This window comes from Hemiscyllium ocellatum, chromosome 3 (assembly GCF_020745735.1).
Source record: "Hemiscyllium ocellatum isolate sHemOce1 chromosome 3, sHemOce1.pat.X.cur, whole genome shotgun sequence".
Taxonomy (NCBI): Eukaryota; Metazoa; Chordata; class Chondrichthyes; order Orectolobiformes; family Hemiscylliidae; genus Hemiscyllium; species Hemiscyllium ocellatum.
In genome coordinates this window covers 46278429-46302466 of record NC_083403.1, presented here as the reverse complement: position 1 = coordinate 46302466, position 24038 = coordinate 46278429, and the positions used below count along the sequence as shown (strand labels likewise).

The window sequence follows — 24038 nt, the reverse complement described above, 5'->3', positions numbered from 1 at the left end:
GCTGCTCCGCCATTCAATAAAATCATAGCTGATCTTTTTGTGGCCTCACCTCCACTTCCTTCCCTCTCACCATATATCTTAATTCCTTTACTGTTCAAAAAAATAATCTATTTTAGCTTTAAAAACATTCAATGACGAAGCCTCAACTACTTCACTGGGCAGGGAATTCCACAGATTCACAACGCTCTGGGTGAAGAAGTTCCTTCTCAATTCAGTCCTAAATCTGCTCCCCCTAATTTTGAGACTATGCCCTCTTGTCCTAGTTTCATCTGCTGGTGGAAACATCCTCCCTACTTCTATCTTATCCGTTCCCTTCATAATTTTATGTTTCTGTAACATCCCCTCTTATTCTTCTAAATTCCAATGAATATAATCCTACTCAGTTTACTCAGTCTCTCCTCATAAGCCAACCCCCTCAACTCCGGAATCAACCTAGTGAACCTCCTCTGCATCCCCTCTAGCGCCAGTATATCTTTGCTCAAGTAAGGAGACCAAAACTGCACACAGTACTTCAGGTGTGACCTCACCAGCACTCTGTACAGCTGCAACATAATCTCCCTGCTTTTAAACTCAATCCCTTTAGCAATGAAGGACAAAATTCCACTGGCTTTCTTAATTACCTGTTGCACCTACAGACAACCTTCTGTGATTCATGCATAAGGATACCCAGGTCCCTCTGCACAGCAGCATGTTGCAACTTTTTAATCATTCAAGTAATAGTCCTATTTATTGTAATTCCTACCAAAATGGATGACTTATTAACATTGTACTCCATGACCCACTCACTTAAACTATCAACGTTGCTTTCAAAGTTTCACAGTCTTCTGCACAGTCCTTTCCTCTACTACTCATCTTATTGTCATCTGCAAACTTTGATACACTACATGTGGTCTCCAACTCCAAATCATCTATGTTCATTGTGAATAATTGCAGTCCCAACACTGATCCCTGAGGCACAGCACTAGTCACTGATTGCCAACCAGAAAAGCACTCATTTATCCCAACTCATTGCTTCCTCTTAGTTGACTAATCCTCTATCCATGCTAATATATCACCTGTAATGCCATGCATCTTTATCTTATACAGCAGCCTTTTGTGCGGCACCTTGTCAAATATCTTTTGGGATTTTACTAGGTCCCTGTTGTGCTCATAATGTCTTCATAGAATTCCAGTAGATTAGTTAAGCATTACCTGCCTTTCATGAACGCATGCTGTATCTGTCCAACTGGACAATTTCTATCTAGATGTCTTTCTATTTCTTCCTTGATAATAGAATCAAGCATTTTCCCCACTACAGAAACTAAGCAGACCAGTCAATTATTCCCCATCTTTTATCTACCTCCTTGTTTTATCAGTGGTATCACATTTGTTGTTTTCCAATCTACTGGAACTACCCTACAGTCCAGCAGATTTTGTAAAATTATCACAAGTCAATTTGCTATTTCTTCCGCCATCTGTTTTAATACCCTGGGATACATTCAGTCAGAGCCAGGAGACTTGTCTACCTTTAGCTCCATTAGCTTGTCTCTTTCATGACAATGATTGTTTCCAAGTCCTCACCTACCTTCATCTCCTTGCCAATTACTGGCATGTTTTATGTGTCCTCCATAGATTCACAGAGTCATAGAGATGTACAGCACAGTAACAGACCCTTCGGTCCTACTTGTCCATGCCAACCAGATATCCCAACCCAATCGAGTCCCACCTACCAGCACCCGGCCAATATTCCTCCAAACCCTTCCTATTCATATACCCATCCTGATGCCTTTTAAATGTTGCAATCATACCAATCTCCACCACTTCCTCTGGTAGCTCATTCCACACATGCACCACCCTCTGCTTAAAAATGTTGCCCCTTAGGCCCCTTCTATATCTTTCCTGTCTCACCCTATACCTATGCCCTCTAGTTCTGGACTCCCCGACCCCAAGGACGAGACTTTGTCTATTTATTATATCCATGCCCCTCATAATTTTATAGACCTCAACCTCCAGGGAAAACAGCCCTAGCCTATTCAACCTCTCCCTATTCAACCCTGGCAACATCCTTGTAAGTCTTTTCTGAACCCTTTCAAGTATCACAACATCCTTCTGATAGGAACGAGACCAGACTTGCACGCAATATTCCAACAGTGGCCTTACCAATGTCCTGTACAGCTGCAACATGACCTCCCAACTCCTGTATTCAATAATCTGACCAATAAATGAAAGCATATCAAACACCTTCACTATCCTGTCTACCTGTGACTCCGCTTTCAAGGAGCTATGAACCCATACTCCAAGGTCTCTTTGTTCAGCAACACCCCTAGGACCTGGTGTATAAGTCCTGCTAAGATTTGCTTTCCCAAAATGCAGCACCTCGTATTCCACTGTGAAGACCGACACAAAATACCTGTTCAATGCCTCGGCCGTTTCCTCATATCCCATTACTAAATCCCCATAAGACCATAAGACATAGGCGTGGAAGTAAGGCCATTCGGCCCATCGAGTCCACTCCGCCATTGGCTGATGGGCATTTCAACTCCACTTACCAGCGTTCTCCCCGTAGCCCTTAATTCCTCAAATCCCCCTTCGTATCCTGGAAAGGACCAATGTTTACCTTAGCCACTCTTTCTTGTTTTATATATTTAAAGAAACTTTTGCTCTATGTCTTAATATTCTGAGCTAGGTTACTCTCATAATCAATATTAGTTTTCTTTATAGCTTTTTTTGTGACTTTCTGTTGTCTTTTAACATTTTCCCAATCTTCTAGTTTCCCGCTGGTTCTTTACCTCTTTGTCTGCCTTCCGTTTTAATTTGATAGCCTCCCTTATTTCCTTAGACACCTATGGGAGATTACCCCTTTTCCTACAATCCTTTCTTTTCACTGGTATATATTGTTTGAGCACTTTAAAAAATGCTTTGAAAGATTTCCATTGTTCATCAATTATCCCAACATAAAGTCTTTGCTTCTGGTCTACTTTAACCAACTCCTCCCTCATCCTATTGAAATTCAATTTGACATCATCCATAGCTGATAAGTGAGTTTTGGTGGTGATGTAATTCCATATATAAGTAAAGATGCCCTGAGACATGCACAGATGTAACACTTCTTACAATGGTCAGATCATAGATTTCAGTGTTGCACTGCGCTCACAGGGCACCTCATACCTTAAATGTATTATCTGGGCCGACACGACACCAATTGTTAAAGTTCACTTGAGAATGTAACTTTAAAAAGTTCTACGATTTCCATATGAAAGAACTGAAACCAACATGTTCGTTCAAAAAGCTGAGAGACTTAGCAAACAATCCGGGTCTTTTTCAATATATAATTTCAATTACGTTACACTGTAAACTTTTGCTATAAATTCTGTGTCTTACGATCTTATACTCCACAACCACCTGATGAAGGAGCAGCACTCTGAAAGCTAGTGCTTCCAAATAAACCTGTTGGACTATAACTTGGTGGTGTATGATTTTTAACTTTGTACACCCCAGTCCAACACCAGCATCTCCAAATCATGACTGAAATCTAACATACTCATGAGATGGGAGTCTCTCAAACTTGAGAATAACAATGTACCAGAGGTCAGTTCAAATGCCATTTCAAGGTATGTGGAAATAGGTAATTAGGTTTGCAGTATTAAAATTTAAAAAAAATATATAACCTAAAACAACTTGATGTGGTTACCTTAGTGACAGCTATTTTGGCCCCCTTGTTGATGAGCTGCACCACATTCTCTGTCTGGCCTTTGTGTGCAGCTATGAGAAGCCTTTCTGAAAGCTGAGCACCTGCATCCCTCTGGCTCATGAATTAGAAAATGAGGTGCTCAGGGCAACCAATGGACAGGTTCTTTCAGTAAAACAAAATGTCAAACTGTAATGCCTGGATACTGGACTCCAGGATCTGTCTTTTTTAGGATAATAAGGCACTTTTTAATTGATTGTGCTTTCTTGCAGGTGGTTTCATAACATGTGGATACATAATGTCTTCAGCAACCTGGAATTTAACTTGCTCCATTGGTTACATAATTTCTTCCATGCGGTCATTATTATCTTCTCAACCTGCAAAGCAGAACATTAACCAATTATTGAGTTGCATTAGAAGGGACAGTTTATAACATCTGTATCACATTATATGGCTATTTCTCAGCTCTATATTACATATACACTAACCAATACATTTAATTTATTTCCAGGGGAGTTTAAGCAGTTGAATATTTCTTTGAAAAATGCAGATTACTGAATACTCAAAAATAATTCCAGTGGTGTAATGGCTTGGTTTCAAGTGGCACTGCAATAAGAAACAAATGATGACAATATGTCATAGTGTAAGGTTTGGAGAGATAAAATGTGAGTGACCCACTGAGATAACATAAGAGATCACAAGGTAAGGATGTCTTGCCTAGCCTTCAATGGAGACAGACACATTTCAAGTACAGTACCTCGTGTAAACAGTTCACAGTTAATAATACAATAATTACTGTTCAGAATACAAAACCTCAGCATCTTTCCTTGAATTACAAAGTCGAAAGAGTGTATGGTCACTTTAAGACAGAAAGTGCTTTTCTGTATACAGAATGGAAGACCGGAAGGAAGACAGCATAAGAGACTGCATGGACTTTAAGAAATTAAGCTGATTTAATGTTTAATAATTGTTATTGGAGCAGCATTTTATAAAGTTGGGGTCAGGTGGTAATTAGTTAAGAAAAAAGGGGATTTGGATTTGTTAATAGTTTTTGTTTAGTATTCATTGTTAGAGTTAGGAAAATAAATTGTTATTTTTTTTCTTTAAACAGTGGAAATCAGGGGTTTACTTTCACTTGAGGTGAGCTTTTCTGTGTGTTTTAGTTTTAATTAGTGAAGGGACTCATCCTAAGTCCAAACTTTAATATATATTAGCATAAATACAAATGACGGGATCATTATTCAGGTGATTCATGGCACAATTCTGTTCACCACTGTCAATTGTAAGAGGCAAGTTTCCAATAAATGGTTTCAGGGTTCATATTGCCACTATTCCAAGCAGAAGAACAGTCCAACTCATTAGTCATTCTTCACATGCACATTATATGGGCCAAGGCCCAGAGTTTTGTTCTCATGTCGAATGTGTAGAACTGGAAGAATTCACTGCTCCTCAAAGACAGTGACCTGCATTCCCCATTTTCGGGTCTGGGGGGAGGCTGCATTGTGAGTTAGGATGGGTGACCCACCAAAGGCTGAGGATGCTGCCAGCTCTCAAATAGAATTGGGCAGAAAATTAACTTAAAAAAGCAAAGTATAACATATTCCTCCAGCCCTCACCCTTGCCTCACTTCTCCTCACCCAACCCATATTTTCTCTCTATTTCTTGCTTTAGCTTACCACTTTCTTTATTCTTTGCAATTTTTACAGTATTTTGCATTCTATACTTGATTACTCATCCAATCTACACAATTTTAAAAAGAGAATCAAAGCTAGAATCATTGGTAGCATTGTGAATATGCCACTATAAACCAATAATAACATTGATGTACCAATGCAATATTTAGTTGTAATCACTACAACTGTATTGCAGACTTTTAGCGTACTGTTGTTATGTGGGATATTGGAATCAAAAGTGGAGGAAAAATAGATGCATTTTCAATTCTGTGAAAGTGACGTTTTTAAAACAATGTTCAGAATGTCATTTTCGGCAGTGGTCTAAAGATAGTTTTTCCAAAAAAACGTCTGACTTAAATTAAATGAATCAATCAGCAACATGGGAATTCATTGCTGAATTTTTATGTAGCTGAGCTTTCTGAATCAGAAATAGATGGTCTGGTGCCACTGTACATTTAGTTCAGAAGGTCGTGTTGGCAGATGGGCAGCTTTTTCTGGTAACTTTAACAAAACCTTAGACTGAGAGAGTTGGTACAAATGTCCAGGCTGTCAGAACTAGAAAATAATAACCAGGCTGTTAAAGCTGAAAAGAAGTCTTAAGCTACTTCAGTCATTTCAAAAAGAAATTAAAGAGTTAAGATAGCAGTGAAGCCTCATTGCAAAAGATATTACCAGAAAAGTGTTGAATTTTTATTTTTGCTGCATACATGAAGACATTCCTACATGGTCACTTTGTAAATTTGTTCATGGGATGTGGGCATCGCAGTCTATGGCAGCATTTATTTCTCAGTCAACCACATGTTGAGAGTCTTGAGTCACATGTGGGCAAATTTCCTTCCCTAAAAGAACATTCGTGAACAAGATCATTATATTTAAAATAATAACAGGTTGCTGTACATCTCTATGATTGCCATAAGACTAGCTTTTTATTCCATATTTTTATTGAATTTAAGTTTCACAATCTGCCCTAGTAGGATTCAAACCTATATTCCTGAGAACACTATAGCCTGGTGTTCTTGGTTAGTATTACACTATGCTATCACTTCCCTGTGGATACATACAGCTTTTGTTATGTTCTCTGTTGTGTAATAAACTTTTGGGCTTTTGTTAAAAGAACATTGGCAACTTGATGTGAATATACTTAATAACCAATCACCATGGTAATCCAACTGCAAAAATATCACTTTCACTCGGAGATCTGACATTTCCAGTATTATCATCAGCTGGGATTGTAACACCACACTGTCAGATATTCAAACATACATTGTAATGAAAGAGGTAATATGCTACAAAATGACTAGATTTTGTTTTAAAACATTAAAAATTGAACTAAAAGGTGCAGCACAGAAAATCCAAATCCTTATTTTATGCTGGGCTTTCTGTTGTTAGGAGTGGTGCACAAAGATACTTTAATTAGTCCAAAGATGATAGAATGGAAAAAGCTGACTAAGGTTCCCACCTTGATTGGTGGTTGTATTTTAAAAGTCAAAATAGTTCACCTATAAAATAAAATTGAAGTGTCCCACAAAGGCTTGGATCAGGAGTAAAATCAGCACAGGCTGAACTTTGTATGCTATTTGTAGAAAGGTATACATCATGAAAGAATCGCAAGGTTTGTAGCTCAGGTTGAGGTTTAGGGTGTAGGTTTGCTCGCTGAGCTGTAGGTTTGATATCCAGATGTTTCATTACCTGGCTAGGTAACATCATCAGTGGCGACCTCCAAGTGAAGCGAAACTGTTGTCTCCTGCTTTCTATTTATATCTTTCTCCTGGATGGGGTTCCTGGGGTTTGTGATGATGTCATTTCCTGTTCGTTTTCTGAGGGATTGATAGATGGCATTTAGATCTATGTGCTTGTTTATGGCATTGTGGTTGGAGTGCCAGGCCTCTAGGAATTCTCTGGCATGTCTTTGCTTAGCCTGTCCCAGGATAGATTTGTTGTCCCAGTTGAAATGGTGGGTTTTTTTTCATCCGTGTGTAGGGCTATGAGGGAGAGGGGATCGTGTCTTTTAGTGGCTAGTTGGTGTTCATGTATCCTGGTGGCTAACTTTCTTCCTGTTTGTCCTACGAGAAACAGAGGAGAACTACCTATACGGCGTATTCAAGAAGAACGGATACTCAAACCAAAAACACAGTGCGCAGATTCCTCAAGAACAAACCACAACAAGCAGACAAAACAAAGCCAGGAACTCTAACCACCCCCTTACCATATATCAAAGTAGTTTCAGAAATGACAGCCGGACTACTGAGACCCCTCGGAATCCTAGTAGCACACAAACCCACCAACACTCTCAAACAAAAACTAACAAACTTAAAAGACCCAGTACAACCCATGGACAAAACCAACGCCGCCTACAAAATTCCATGCAAGGACTGCCACAAACACTACATAGGACAAACAGGAAGAAAGTTAGCCACCAGGATACATGAACACCAGCTAGCCACAAAAAGACACGACCCCTCCTCCCTCATAGCCCTACACATGGATGAAAAAAACACCATTTCGACTGGGACAACACATCTATCCTGGGACAGGCTAGGCAAAGACATGCCAGAGAATTCCTAGAGGCCTGGCACTCCAACCACAATGCCATACACAAGCACATAGGTCTAGATGCTATCTATCAACCCCACATCACCACTAACCCCAGGAACCCCATCCAGGAGAAAGATATAAATAGAAAGCAGGAGACAACAGTTTCGTTTCACTTGGAGGTTGCCACTGATGATGTTACCTAGCCAGGTAGTGAAAGATCTGGATATCAAACCTACAGCTCAGCGAGCAAACCTACACCCTAAATCATGAAAGAATGTACAGTAGCGGAGGGAGAAATAACATAAAGAGAGACCCTTCCAATATATTGATTGAGAATCATAGAGATGTACAGCATGGACATCTTCGGTCCAACTCGTCCATGCCGACTAGATATTGCAACCCAATCTAGTCCCACCTGCCAGCACCTGGCCCATATCCCTCCAAACCCTTCCTATTCATATACCCATCCAAATGCCTATTAAATATTGCAATTGTACTAGCCTCCATCACTTGATTAAGTTATTTACATTATATTCAGCTGCATTAAATGTATCAAGATCACTTTGTGTACATTCCCACAAAAGACAAGTGTGTACAATTTTATTATAATTAACAGTACTATATATTGCTCATTTACCAAGGAGACTTTGGAAGGATTTTCAAATGTTGAGTTAATTTCCACGGACAACTATTTTGTATGCCATCTGATGATGTTGAACTTGTAAAGGTAGCTAATACAGTTTCAAAGAAATCTGAAGCAATGAAACTGCGCATCATGTATTTCAGGAAGAAAGATGATTTCAGTTATTGACAGACTGTGGTTAGTTAATGAAAGCATTAAAACCACAACATTACTCATTTTGAATTGCAGGATATAGCTACAATCTTAATCATCAGAAGTGTTGTCACTAATAGGTATTAGATAACTTTGTGGTGAAATCAGTGTCAACATTTGTTGAATAATCTTACATTGGCAATCTTGAAAGCTAAATGGATTGTCATTCAGCCTCTCCAGCTGGCTAGATTATTCTTGCTCCGCCCACCACCCCACGCACCCCCCCCCACCCCCACCCCCACCCCCAATCTTGGTAAATATTTCAGGAGTGATAAGTTTTGAATTATATTGCAAGCCTGAGACAGAATTACTTCAGGATAACACAGGAATAATTATGGCCAACATTAGAATATTCAAGACTGGAGGTGACATTTGTGAGTGAAGGTTTCAGCAGTTACATGGATTAGGGTACAGAATAATATTACAAAGTCTGATGTGAGAAACTCTGTGGTGAAATGAATATGTGGTGAGAAGCTTATCTCCATGAAAAATGGAATGCCCAAGCTGCTAACAGTCTAGTCACCTGAGACAGTGGTATGGAAAAAGATGATGGCGAGGGTTCCTGGCCAGCTAAACAGATGATGGCTCCAATCTTTCTAACACTTAGTTGGAAGAAACTGTGTTAGATATTGGACAAGCAATCTGATGAAGACAGATCAAGTTAGGTGGTGGAGAGGTAAAGGTAGGGGTTATCAGCATACATATGTAAGATATGACAGATGATGAACAGGAGGGTGTCTTCAGAACTGTAGAATTAACAGTATGTTATCAGGAAGTGGCCCAATAAGTGCACACTGACCCTCTGAAGAGTAACCCATCCAGACCCATTCCCCTACCCTATTACACTACATTTACCCTTGACTAATGCATCTTATCTACCCAATGGGCAATTCTAGCATGGCCAATTCACCGGACCTGCACATCTTTGGATTATGGGAGAAAACCGGAGCACTCGAAGGAAACCCGCGCAGACGTGGGGAGAATGTGCAAATTCCACCAGACTGCTGCCCGAGGCTGGAATAGAACCAGGGTCCCTGGTGCTGTGAGGCAGCAGTGCTCTGGGAGAGAGAGAGAGAGAGAGCCCCCTCTTTCCCGTCCCTGTCCCGTGGAACCAGTAAAGGAAATCCCAGTGAAGAGAGGTTGAGAAGTAATGTATGCTTAACTACACCAAAAGATGATTGGGAGGGTAATGCACCATAGTCACTGTCAAAAACAATGTAATTTGTAATTTTAATTATTGTCACAGTGGCAGAGATGGAAACTTAATTAAAGAGATTCAAGAAGAAAACATAGGCATAGATTTGGGAGATAATTAGAGTTGGAGGGGAAGTTGGATATGAGGAGTAATTTGGAAAGACACAGAAGCCAAGAATATTTTATTTCATTTCAAGGAAGTGGTGGCCACAGAAATTTTACAAAATAAGCAGAATGCGCCCTGTCAGTTTTCCAATTGACACAGGTTTTGTGGTCATCACAGGACTCTTAATTTCTGATTTTCAAAATTGAATTCAAATTCCATCATTTATCATTTGGAGCAGGGGACAATGGGTGGTGATGGCGTTGGTAAGCAGGCAAGCATTCAAACTCAGATTCCCAGAACATTGCCTGAGTTTCCACATTAATAGTCTATCAATAAGACCACTGAGCCACCGCCTCCCCTTATTCTAGAGGTCTAGAGTCACAATTTTTATAACAATTGATAATGATTAGTTACAGTTATCATTAGGCTGGCTTTTAATCTCTACATTTTAGGGAAAATCTTTCATGGTGGAATTCAAGCCCTTGTTCCTCGAACATTAATCCGACACACTGGATTATTAGTTTGGTGGCATTCCCACCATATCACCATCTCCTCCTGACTGCAGAGAAATAAACTTGTATTTCTATACTGCCTTTGCAAACACAAGAAATCTTAACATTCTTTACAGCTAACAAATTTTTTTTGCAGAGCAGTCACTCATGACACATAAGAAATGTAGCAGACAATTTCATCAATGATAAGGAACTTGCCCTAGCTCCATTGAACACTAAATATAATTGTTGTATATAGAAATCAAATTTAAAAATAATAAACTGCAACAATGAAGGATCAAAATTATCATTCAGCAATGAAGTCTGAAAAATATTCAGCAGTAAAATGTGGAAACTCAAGACTAAAATTAAATTATTGCTTGTCACAAAGATTTCATTATGGTCCACTGCTTAATGTGCTGCATTACAAAGTGATGAGACACAGGTGTCTGTAAATCCTATACAGAGGAACCTCAATTATCCAAACGAAATGGGCAGGCACTATTTCGTTCAGATAATCAATTATTCGGTTAATCAATTAAATGCCTTTCCACTGGGGCTCAGAGTTTTTTTTAAGTCTGCTCCCGATTTGAGGGATGAGGCAGCAGCTCACTGCGCGCAAGCCCTCGCTCACCAATCCCGTCTAACACCCCTCCTGCCCCATCCAATACCGCCACCCCCACCTGCTCACCAACCCAGTCCAACACCGCCCCCCCACCCACCCACCAACCCAGTCCAACACTGCCCACCAACCCAGTCCAACACCCCCGCCCCATCCAACAACCCCCCCACCTACCCACTAACCCTGCCCAACACCGCACCCCCCACCCACCAACCCAGTCCAACACTGCCCCCCGCCCCTACCCTAACCCCATCCGACAACATCCGCCCGCTCGCCCCCATCCCAATCCGACACCGCCCCCACCCATCCTCAACCCCTCCCAACCCTATCTAACACTTCACTGAAACCATTCAAATTAATCTCTTCTGCACCCTTTCCAAAGCTTTCATGTCCTTGCTAAAATGTGTCGAAAATCAAACACAATGGTCTGATTTTCAAATAGAACCAGCATGGGTAGAATGTCAAGTTAGTGATCCCAGAAGTCATCTCATATACCAAATGCCCATGGACTGTTTAAGATTTCAAAGGGCCAGCAGGGTAAAATAAATGGGAAATTCACTTGCATCCCACAAACAGCCTAGTAAGCTCAGGTGGAGCTTGTTGATGGACCAAGGAAAACAAGGATGGGATTTTCAAAGGTCAAGCTGACAAACCCAATCCTTATAAGACTGATCCCTGGGATGGCAGAACTGACATTTGGAGAGAGACTGGATCGGTTAGGACGTTATTCACTGGAGTTTAGAAGAATGAGGGAGGGATTCCCATAGAAACCTATAAAATTCTTACAGGACTGACAGGATTAACACAGGAAGATGTTTCTGATGACTGTCCAGTCGAAGGATAATGAAGGTAGGCCATCTAGGACAGAGATAATGAAATATTTCCTCACACAGAGAATTCCACAGAAAGTAGTTGAGACCAAAACATTGAATGTTTAAGAGGAGTTAGATATAGCTGTTAGGGCTAGAGGGGTCAAGGTGTCTGGGGAGAAAACAGGAACAGGTTATTGAGTTTGATGATCTGCCACGATGAATGTTGGAGCAGTCTCAAAGGGTTGAACGGCCTACTCCTGCTCTTATTTTTATGTTTCAATGTCTGGTGTCTGTTTGTAGTATACTGAAGTGTCATAGGTCATTCTGCACCAGACCAAGCACAGTTCTTTCAACATGCAAGGAAGGCCACGTCTCTCAGTATTACAACATCAGGCCCTCTAAGTAACTGCCTGTTCTCTTTAGCATGGCAGTGGCAGGCCCAATCTGACTGCTGCCTGCCTTTGCACTTGGCACCAGGATGGTGGCTCCCATTACTGGAAGCTGTTTAGTGCCACAGTTGGAAATCCAAGCTCACCTCCTGCCCAGTTACAGTATTGACATTTAAAAACAGCATCGCAAAGGCAACATAATTGAGGAAGTATAAGCTCAGGACTCAGAATACACCCAGGTCATCCCAACCCAACTTTAAAAATCTGACCCCAAACTCTGCTCATGCCAAACCAATACTTGACATCACATTGTTGCTTTTGTACTCTACAGCATTTTTTTTTGGAAAATTCAGGAAGCCAGGTGCTTTAACATGTGCAATTTTAACCTACAACCATTAAAGATTTATGCATAAATATCACACTGTCCACCTCCAGACTGTCCACCCTTTCAAATTATATCATTTAGCATGTGTTATCTTATCTCAACCTTTCTACTCAATGTTATTCGTTATGACTTGCTCATTCCATCAGCCTGATCTGTTCTATCATAGTCTTATTACTTTTCTCTTCTTGACTGTATTCACTTCCATATTTAATGTTATCTGCCAATTTTGAAACTGTATCCTGTACCCATAAGGTGGCTCGGTGGTTAGCACTGCTGCCTCACAGTCCCATGGATCTAGGTTTGACTTCAGCCTCAGGCGACTATATGACGTTTACACATTCTCACCATGTCTGCATCGGTTTCCTCCCATAGTCCAAGGATGAGCAGGATAGGTGAATTAGCCATGGGAAATGAAGGGGTAAATGGGGCGAGTCTGTGTGGAATGCTCTTTGGAGGGCCAGTGTGGTCATGATGGGCCGAATGGCCTGCTTCCACACTATAGGCATTCCAGGGCCAAGTCATTTATGCTTATCAAAAACAGGTGTTTTGTCTTTAAAATGGAATCACTATACTGTGTAAATCTGTTTGAATAATGTCAGTTTTCGCTAGAAGCTAAAGAGTTCAGATTGACCTCTGTAGCTTGCTGTGGGGTGACATGGAAGTAAGCCAGCCAGGCTCAAAACAACAAAAGACAAGCTTCACAGCAAGCTTGGCGTTAAACCGTACAGGTAGTAGTGCTCCACAAAAGCAGCTTTCAGAACTGGTTGAATAATGCTGTCTGTAGAGCAAAAATACAGGCACTTTGACATTGAATAAGACTGCATGGCTGCTGTCTCCAGCAATTACAAAGATATTGTGGAGAACCTCTACAAAATTAACAGCAATTTTGAAATAAGATTGTTCTGGCTTTCCCACCTTGAATTTGTGAAGCCAGATTACCTGGTTTTAATGACCAATTATAGTTCTTCAAACTCAAATGTGACTCATTTTGGAGTGGACGCAGATGAATAATAATTGGGAAATAGTAATATTCATCAAATACTTCTTGCAAGCCAATGTACAAAATATGAACACTCATTTTCTTGGAGGAAACCTTTAAATTTATCAAGCACAACTTGCCTTTTGAAAATAAGTAGGTTTTCCTTAGTTAGGACAAACATGGTGCAATTAATTATTTATTCCATCCTATCTAATATTTATTCTCCAATCACCATCACAAAATATTGGATTATCTGGTCTTCACCATGTTGCAGTATGGGGGAACTTGCTGTGCATCAATTGGCAGTCACAATTCCTCGATTACAACATTTTCCCCTCCATGATCTTTCATGGCACAAGTACTTCACTGGCTGTGAATTTTTTTGGGATCTTCTGTGATATGAAAGGTGCCAAAAAAAATAGTCCAGAACATCATTCAAGGCAATATTATATTGCTTGATCCAACCAGAAATGCCTTCTTCTTTCCTCCAGTTTTGAACAAAGTGCTACGTTAGCAGCTCTCCATTCCTCTGGTACAACTTACATAGCCAAAGAGGTTTACGAAAATGTGGTCAGTGCCTCTTCCTTTTCCCCTGGCTAAATTTGAGGAACTGTAGTGGTACAGTGGCTAGCACTGCTGCCTCACAGCACCAGAGACCCAGGTTCAATTCCCACCTCGGGCAACTGTCTGTGTGGAGTTTGTACATTCTCCCCGTGTCTGCGTGGGTTTCCTCCGGGTGCTCCCACAGTTCAAAAATGTGCGCATTAGGTGAATTGGCCATGCTAAATTTCCCAAAGTGTTAGGTGAAGGGGGAATGGGTCTGGGTGGGTTACTCTTCGGAGGGTCAGTGTTGGCCGAAGGGCCTGTTTCCACACTGTACATAATCCAATCTAAACTGAGGTTGCATGTCTTCCAGTCTGCAAAGCTACTCTTTATAGTACAGACAACTGTGCTTCAGCCTCAGGGCAACACATTCTACTGTACTCAAAAACAGCAATCAAATCAATTGAAGTCTGCTTAACAATAGATGGAGAAAACATCTGAGATTAGTTTGGATCAATCACAGTCACAGAAAATTGTGATTTTTTCACAACTAATTGCTACACCACTAAAGGAATGTGTTGAATCAATTTCTTCTACTTGTAGCTCTGAATAATTTATCTGGATAAATTCATAGTCAAATGCAAGAATACATCTTGGAAAGCAGAGTAATGATAAGACATAGGAGGAGAGGTAGGCCATTCAACCCATTGAGTCTGCTCCATCAATGAAATCATGACTGATCTGATAAACTTCAACTCCAATTTCCTGCTTTTTCCCTACAATCCTTAATTCTCTTATTGTCTATTTCAGCCTTGAATATACTCGATGACCCAGCCTCAACAATCTGCTGCATCAAAACAAAATTCACAGATTGATTACCATCTGAGGCAAGAAATTCCTTCTCACCTCTGTCTTAAATGGTTGACCCCTTATTATGCCTTCTGGTCCTTATCCCACAACCCTTGACAAGTGATATTGGGTTCCTGATATTTTCAAACGAAATAATAAAATGAAGAACTAACGCATTACAGCAGTTGACTGAAATCTAAAATGGTGCAAAAAACTTTTCAGGAAACACTCAGCGCCTGTGCAGATAGAGACATGTTAATGTTTGGGGTGGACTCTTTATTAGAACTGAAAGACATTAACTGTAAGCAATACTTAAAATGGAACAGCAGAAGTGCAGAAATGATATTACAGTTCTTCAAATAATTAAAAATTTGGCCCAAAATCTCCAGGAGACTCATGTCAATGTGAAAGCCTATCTTCTGATTTGATCTACTATTGTCACATGTAGCAAGATACAGTGAAAAGTTTTGTTTTGCTTTCAGCACAGGCGGATCATACCACGTAAGGTGCATTACGGTAATAGAACAGAGTGGAGAATACAGTGTCATGCCTGCAGAGAAGATGCACAAAGATGAAGATCAACATTAATTTTAAAACTTGAGAGATCCATTCAGAAGTCTGAGAACAGAGGGGAAGAAGCTGTTCTTGAATCTGTTGGCAAGTGTGTTTAAGCTTTTGTATCTTCTGCCCAATGGAAGAAATTATAATCAGGGTGGGAGAGATCTTTAATTATGTTCTACATCAAGTCCTTATCTAAACACTGAAAACTACAACGTTCAGTGAAACAACATTAAGCAAATCATATTTGCCTTTTACATTTAATTTAAAGGCTGTAGTTAGGTTTTGTATAGCCTCTCCTCAAAAAATGTGAAATTCTGTAAAATTAAATACTTCATATTGCTAAATTTCTATTGTCATGAATGAAATAGCTTTTAAAATAAATGTAAAAGTATAAAAGTAGTATGCTAACTCTTTTTAGTTAACTTTTGCTTGACAACTTTCTTTTGCAGTGTTCCAACATATTCCTGTCTGATGCCTGGTAATAGTGGAAAGAGTTTGGGGAATTACTGAATGAGTCACAACCTGCGTACTCTGACCTGTATTAACTTTGGCAATGTTAATCAGGATGTTGAAGGTGGAGGATTCAATGTTGGGAGTTTTGTTGAATGTCAGAGGGAAATGTTTGGACTCTAATTCAAGATGGTCATTGCCTGGCACTTATATGACACCAACATCAATTGCCTCTTATCAGCTCAAGCATGAATGTTGTCCAAGTCTCGCTGGGACTGACAGCTTCATTCTTTGAGGATTATAGAGGTGAGCATTGTGCAAATGTTAGCCCCATGTTGATCTTAGAGCAAAAGGTATTGATGAATCAGATGGAGATGGTTGGGCGAGGACACCAGCCTGAAGAGCGATACTCTATGTCCTGAAGCTAAGCTAATTGACCTCAGAAAACTTTGTTGCTGCCTAGTCTAACTGCAGCCACTGGAGAATTTTCTTCTAATTCTCATTACTTTCAATTTGGTGACACCTAGTGAAATGTTGCCATATGTCAACAGCAGTTGCACAGTCCTCACTTCTGGAATTCAGGTCATTGCTCATCTTTATATTATGGCTGTAATGAGGTCAGGAGTCAAGTGGTTCTGGCAGAACTCAAGCAGAGTTGATGATTAGTTTTCTGCTGTATAAGTGCAGATCAATGATGCCTTCTATCATTTTGCTGATGATTAAGAGTAGGGTCCTGGAGTTGAAATTAAACAGCTTTTTGTGGTCAGGGCATACTAAAATAATTTTCCACATTGCCAGATAGATGTCAATATTGTTGCTGTACTTTTGGCTTGGTTGGAGGCATAGCTAGTTCTGGAGCACCAGTCTTTAGTACTATTGCCAAGGTACTGTCAGGGTCCACAAGTATCTGCTGCCTTCAGCCATTTCTTGATATCGCATGGAGAGAATCAAATTGGCTGAAGCCATCAGCCAATCACTATCTTACTTTTGCAGTGGCAAAAAGAACTGCAACACTTTTAGGTTTTACTTAATTTTATTGCAATGGTCTTTCATGGATCAATAAGTAACGGTATATTATGATAGTTCTTAAATATGTGTTGAACAAATGCACAGTATGGTTTATCTAAAAGAATTTTCTCAAAATGTGATAATTAACTGCATAAATTTGAAGATTCTCGAGTACTTCTCCATGTTAATAGGATCAGACATAGTACTATATACATTTGATGTTTTGTACCTTTTTTTTAAACACACTTTTCATGTCTACAAATGCAAGACATCCCATGGTTCTTTTTCACTGAAATAAAAACCACCAACTAAAACATTAAGGACGGTCAGGAATGACAAATATGTGCTGGGCCTGCCAATGATAACAGACTTGTGTGTACTTGATGTTTTGGCTGAAAACCAATATGCAACTGCAAATGATCTGCTGTACACCCTCAACCATCCACTACTCTTTTCATAATCTGATTTAATACCATTTATCTTTCTACTTTCATTCCACTTATGGGGAAAATCTCTCACAAAACAGTCTAAACTAGACGACTGATTTGCAATTCATCTTATTTAGCAATTTTAAGAGAAATGGCCAGAATTTCATGCATAAAGTTCCTTTCAAGTAATATTAACTTACCGCTTAAAAATATTAAAAACAGAAGTTGCGTAGGGGATAAATAGATTCACAAAATACCTTCATGAGTTTAAGAGAACTATAACTTGCTTACTTCCATTGATAAGGAAATGTCAACATTGAATTTGCAATGGGCTTCAGTGACAGCAAGATATAGTGCATACTGATTGGAAGATGAAGTATTTTGTGGTCTGGGTGAATGGGAAAGAGAACTTTGAAGTATACAGGAAGGGGTGCTAAAGGAAGAAGCTGAGGCAGCTCAGTATATATCCTGAGTTTTGGATTCAAGGAAATATATAGGTTTCTCACAGCCTTTTATTAAAGGTAAATGGAAGAAAACTCAAAGGAGGCAGGTTCTAATGGACAGAAGTTTGGTGATGCTGAAGGAAAATATGAGATGGTAAAACCTAAGGTGATCTAACTGGATTTGTACCACATGGACTCAGATTTGAAGACACGTAGCTTGGTTAAAAAATGAATAGTGAGAGGCATCAAAGCTTGCAAATGGATATGAGCAGGTTTATTTTTACTAATTCACCCATCCATATCAAAAGTAATGGATGGATCACTGATTTCAATCTCTGATTTTTTTTAAATTAGAAAGAAGATTTGTCTTGCATCTTCCATGAACTTATCCAATGAAGTACTTATGAAGTGTAGTCATGTAATGTAGGAGATATGACAGCCAATTTGTGTACAGCAAGCTCGCACACATAGTAATCTGACAATAACCACATAATTTATGTTCATAATGTTGATGGAGAGATAAACCTTAGCCAGTTTTTAACCACCTCTAATGATTATCCTGTGTTATATATGTTATGTATATGGAGAAATGAAAATTGACCTGCAAATCTATACTTTCTGAATGTTAATGATTTGTTTACATTGCTTTTAGTTTAAGATTGATTAAATAACAATGTGCTGTTCACTCTAATAAATGAATATGCATTACTATTAATGAGATTCAAATTCAGACCTTCTACATTCAAAAAGATTTTTTCACACAGATGAACGTAATCCAATGACATTGGACTGGTGGCTCGTTACCTCATCAGATGGATGCTACTAACATTTCAGTAAGTCAAATGGATGAAAGAAGATTTGGATGACAGTTTTAAACACATAAAATCATTCTATCATGCCATATTTAGAATTACAACAAAAAACTGTTTGGAAAAACAAAGAGTGTCGTTGGAGTTTGAAATATCAGAAGCTCTGTCCTTGGACAAAGGCAATCTGATTGATAACTTTAATTTTCACTACCAAAATTATTGTGGGGTTAATGGGCAAATATAATTTCTTCAAGAAAGTGGATTTATACAACATGTATGTTGCAATAGAAATTTGATAGACTGAACCAATTGTCTTAAAGTTCAAGTCCTTTGGATTCATGGGATACATACAGCACTATAACAGATGTTTAAGCTCAGACTACAAATTAAATACTGAAGTTCCTTGGCAGAGGTGAGAAAAGATCACTAGACCCATGAATACTCATCATTCTAGCATGTTAATTCTCCAATCTATCATATCATTGTATTTCAAAGGAATACCTATGTTTAGTTTTGATCACCTCTAATGATTATATCATTTGCTAATTAATTATGCACTACATAAATAATCTCCTTAATAATCAGCAAAACAATCTTTTCAAATATTGAATTCGTGCTTTGAAAGCTGATCTTATTTCACCATGACCTGGAAGTGCCAGTGTTGGATTGGGGTGGACAAAGATAAAAATCACACAATACCAGGTTATCGTCCATCAGGTTTATTTAGAAGCACTAGCTTTCACAGCGCTGCTCCTTCATCCTTCTAAGCTCCACCAAGTACCCAGAGTCTTCAACCGCTCCACACATGCCAAGCTCTTCACTCCCAGGATCTTTCTTGAAAATCTCCTCTACACCTTCTTCATGGAACATCCTTCCTTAGATAAAGGACCCAAAACTACTCTCAATATTCCAAATCTGGTCTGACCAGCACCTTAGGCAGCCTCAGCAGTACATCCCTGCTTTTATATTCTAGCCCTCTCAAAAGTAATGCTGACATTGCATTTGCCTTCCTATCTGCCAACTGAACTTGCATGTAAACCTCAGGATAATCCTGAAATAGGATCCCAAGTCACTTTGCACTTCACATTTCCAAAGTCTTTCCACATTTAGAAACTCCTCTGCATTTCTATTTTTCCCAACCAAAATGTGTAACCTCACACAACTTGATTGAGTTTTTTTGAAAAAGCAACAAAGACGATTGATGAGGGCAGAGCGGTGGACATGATCTATATGGACTTCATTAAGGGAGGTTGACAAGGTTCCCTATGAGAGTCTGGTTAGCAAAGTTGGGTCTCATGGAATACAGAGAGAACTCGCCATTTGGATACAGAACTGGCTCAGAGGTAGAAGACAGAGGGTGGTGGTGGAGGGTTGTTTTTCAGACAGGAGGCCTGTGACCAGTGGAGTGCCACAAGGATCCGTGCTGGGTCTACTACTTCTTGTTATTTATATAAATGATTTGGATGTGAACATAGGAGATATATTTAATAAGTTTGCAGATGACACCAAATTTGGAGGTGTAGTGGACAGCGAAGAGGGTTACCTCAGATTACAGCACAGCAGGTTAGGCAGCATCCAAGGAACAGGAAATTCGACGTTTCGGGCCAGAGCCCTTCATCAGGAAACTTCTGTAGATGAAGAACAGTAGAGGTCCTTTACAAGTTTGAGAGTGTTGTCCTGAGATGGGGTAGGGCTGATTGCAGGGAATGTAGGTAGCGACGCATGGCTGCAAGGGTGGAGCGGAGGATCCGGAAGGAGGTCTGTTGCTGGAGGCTTTGGATTTGTTGCAGGTACAGGTTGTCCTGGTTGGGTCCAAATTTTGTTGGTTGGAATGTAGTCCGGAGTCCGTGCGGGATCAGTCGGTTCCGTAGGCAGGTGCTGAGGAAGGAGATGTGGCTGTGGTAACGGGTCTGTTTGAGAACGTGGCTGAAGAGCTTCTGTGCAGAGGAGATGACCTGGGGGGTGCAGTGAGAGAGAGACTCACTGAAATCCTTGTAGAGGGAGGAGGAGAGCTTCTTCAAGGAAGGCATCCTTGTAAGAGGATTCGCAGTAGGTTAAAATCTTCGAGTAAAAAGTGAGGTCTGCAGATGCTGGAGATCAGAGCTGAAAATGTGTTGCTGGTTAAAGCACAGCAGGTTAGGCAAATGAAGGGCTCTGGCCCGAAATGTCAAATTTCCAGTTCCTTGGATGGTGCCTAACCTGCTGTGCTTTAACCAGCAACACATTTTCAGCTCTGATCTCCAGCATCTGCAGACCTCACTTTTTACCTCAGATTACAACAGGATCTTGACCAGATAGGGCAATAGGCTGAGGAGCAGCAGATGGAGTTTAATTCACATAAATGCAAGGTGCTGCATTTTGGGAAAGCAAACCTTAGCAGAACTTGTGGACCTAATGGTAAGGTGCTAAGGAGTGTTGCTGAACAAAGAGATCTTGGAGTGCAGGTTCATAGCTCCTTGAAAGTAGAGTCGCAAATAGATAGGATAGTGAAGAAGGCGTTTGGTATGCTTTCCTTTATTGGTCAGAGCATTGATTTTAGGAGTTCGGAGGTCATGTTGCAGCTGTACAGGACATTGGTTAGGCTACTGTTGGAATATTGCATGTAATTCTGGTCTCTTTCCTATTGGAAGGATGTTGTGAAACTTGAAAGAGTTCAGAAAAGATTTACAAGGATGTTGCCAGGGTTGGAGGATTTGAACTATAGGGAGAGTTTGAATAGGCTAGGGCTTTTTTCCCTGGAGTGTTGAAGGCTGAGGGGTGACCTCATAGAGGTTTATAAAATCATGAGGGGTATGGATATAATAAATAAAGTCCAGAACTTGATGGCATTGCTTTAGGGTGAGAGGGGAAGGATATAAAAGGGACCTAATGGGCAACCTTTTCCGCACAGAGCGTGGTGCATGTGTGAAATGGGCTGCCAAAGGAATGATGGAGGCTGGTACAATTATAACATTTAAAAGGCATCTGAATGGGTACATGAATAGGAAGTGTTTAGAAGGATATGGGCCAAGTGCTAGCAGGTGGGACTAGATTAGATTGGGATATCTAGTCGGCATGGACAAGCTGGACTGAAGGGTCAGTTTCCATGCTGTACATCCCTATGATTCTATGACTTACCCAGATTGTATTCCATTTGCCATTTCTCTTTGTCCATTCTCCTAGCCTGTCCAAGTCCTCAGGCAGCCTCCCATGTCATCCACATTTCTTGCCCCTCCATCTATCTTTGTGTTACTTGCAAACTTAGTTATAGTGCCCTTCAATTTCTTCATCCAGGATGTTAATAACAACGTGAATAGTTATAGTCACAACACTGACCCCTGCTACACTCCATTAGTCACTGGCTGCCATCCTGCCAAAGACCCCTTTATCCCTCCTCTCTGCCTTTTGTCATTCAGCCAATCCTCTATCCATGCCAGTAGCCTGCCTTTAACAGAATGGGCTCCTCATTTCCCCTCCCCCCACTTTATCCCAGTTCCAACCTGCCAGCTCAGCACCATCCTCATATCCTGTCCCATCTGTCAATCTTCCTTCCCACCTATCCGCTCCACCCTCCTCTCTGACCAATCACCTTCATCCCCCACCCCCATTCACCTATGGTACTCTTAGCCACCTTCTCCCCAGCCTCACCTCCTCCCATTTATCTCTCCACCCCCGAGGCTCCCTGCCTCATTGCTGATGAAGGGCTTTTGGTCAAAATGTTGATTTTCCTGCTCCTTGGATGCTGCCTGAACTGCTGTGCTTTTCCAGCACTACTCTAATCTTGACTTTTACGGAGCAGCATCTTTGAGGCAACGTGTTAAAGGCCTTTTGGAAATCTAAATAGATCATGTACTCTGGCTCTCCTGTATGTAATTTCAGAGAGTATTGTTAACAATACAGTGAAATTATAGGCACTTATTGTTTTGTACGATGACAATGTTGTAGCGATAACAGATCGCTTAAGGAAGGTTTCCATTTATGAGGCAGATACTGCTCAGGCCATGATGACAGAGGAGGAATCTTAATCATTAGAAAGGTTTGAAACTGACAAGATAGAGTTATCGGAAATGCTGCAAATACTTCGGGGATATTAGAGGAAGTGAGGATGGAAATTGCAGCAGCATTAGCAATTATCTTTCAATTGTCCCTGGGTAGTGCCTGAAGACCAGAGAATTTAGTAAGGGTTATAAATATGATCCATTTTACCTTCAGTGGTGAGGAAATTATGAGAAATAATTATTCAGAATTAAGTTAATATTCACATAGGAAAAATGTGGGCTGATTCAGAAAGGTCACTTGAGATTTGGAGATTTTTTTAAAAATGAGGTAACGAAAAGAGATGATGAGGGGAAAGTTGTTCCAAAATACAATGCCACACAACAGACGTATGACAAAAGTTGTGGGTCATGGACTAAAAAGATCAACGTATATTCAAAATTGATTGACAGATAGGGAACAAAGAGTAAAAGTTAATGAATATTTTTCAGTGGAGTTTCCCAGAGATCAGTATTACAATATTGGGAGTCTTACTGTCCCTGATATATATCAATGATCTAGACCTTCATGTGCGGGGGACAACTTCAAAGTTTGATGGTGACACAAAACTTGGGAGATGGCAAACTTTGAGGAGGATAGTGTAGAACTTGGAAAGGACATTGACACATTGGTGCAATGAGTGGATTGGTGGCAGATGAAGTTTAATACAGAAACATGTTTTGGTATATTAAAGGTTACTATTCTGAAGGGTGTGCAGGAGCAAAAAGATCTGGATGTATTTGTACATAAGTTATTAAAGGTGGCAGGACAGATAGGGAGAGTGCTCATAAACTGGGTCATATTTACAACTTTATTAAATTCTCTGATCTTCTGACACCACCAAGGGACATGAAAAATAATTGCCAGTGCAGCTGCAAATTCCGCCCTCGCTTCCTCCAATATCTTCAAAGTATTTACAGTGTTTCCAATATCTCTTCCTTGTCAGTTGAAAATGTTTGTAATGATTAAGATTTCTCTTGTGTCACCATGGCTTCATAAATAGGGCATAGTGTGTCAGACCAGAGAAGTAATGATTAACTTATACAAAACACTGATTAAACTTCTGACAGTGGAATGTGTACAGCTCTGGCAGCCAGACTATAGGGATGATGTGAACGGACTGGGGGAGTCCAGAAGAAGTTTAAGATAATGATTCCAGGATGAGACACTTAGTTGTGTGTGAAGATTGAAAATGTTGGAATTGTTTTCCTTGGAGAGGAGACGATTAAGGAATGAGATAGAAGT

At 40.2% G+C, this 24038-nt stretch overlaps 1 protein-coding gene across 4 annotated transcripts in view; it reads right to left on the bottom strand.

Annotated features, from left to right (window-relative positions):
- ankrd6b (ankyrin repeat domain 6b) overlaps positions 1–24038 on the bottom strand; it is a 235520-nt gene that overhangs the window by 79606 nt on the left and 131876 nt on the right. For all 4 annotated transcript variants that reach the window (XM_060856969.1, XM_060856964.1, XM_060856975.1 and 1 more), the window contains one exon: positions 3671–4044. In XM_060856969.1, the coding sequence (XP_060712952.1) occupies positions 3671–3790 (120 nt within the window). In that variant the 5' untranslated portion in view covers positions 3791–4044. The remainder of the gene's footprint in view (positions 1–3670; positions 4045–24038) is intronic.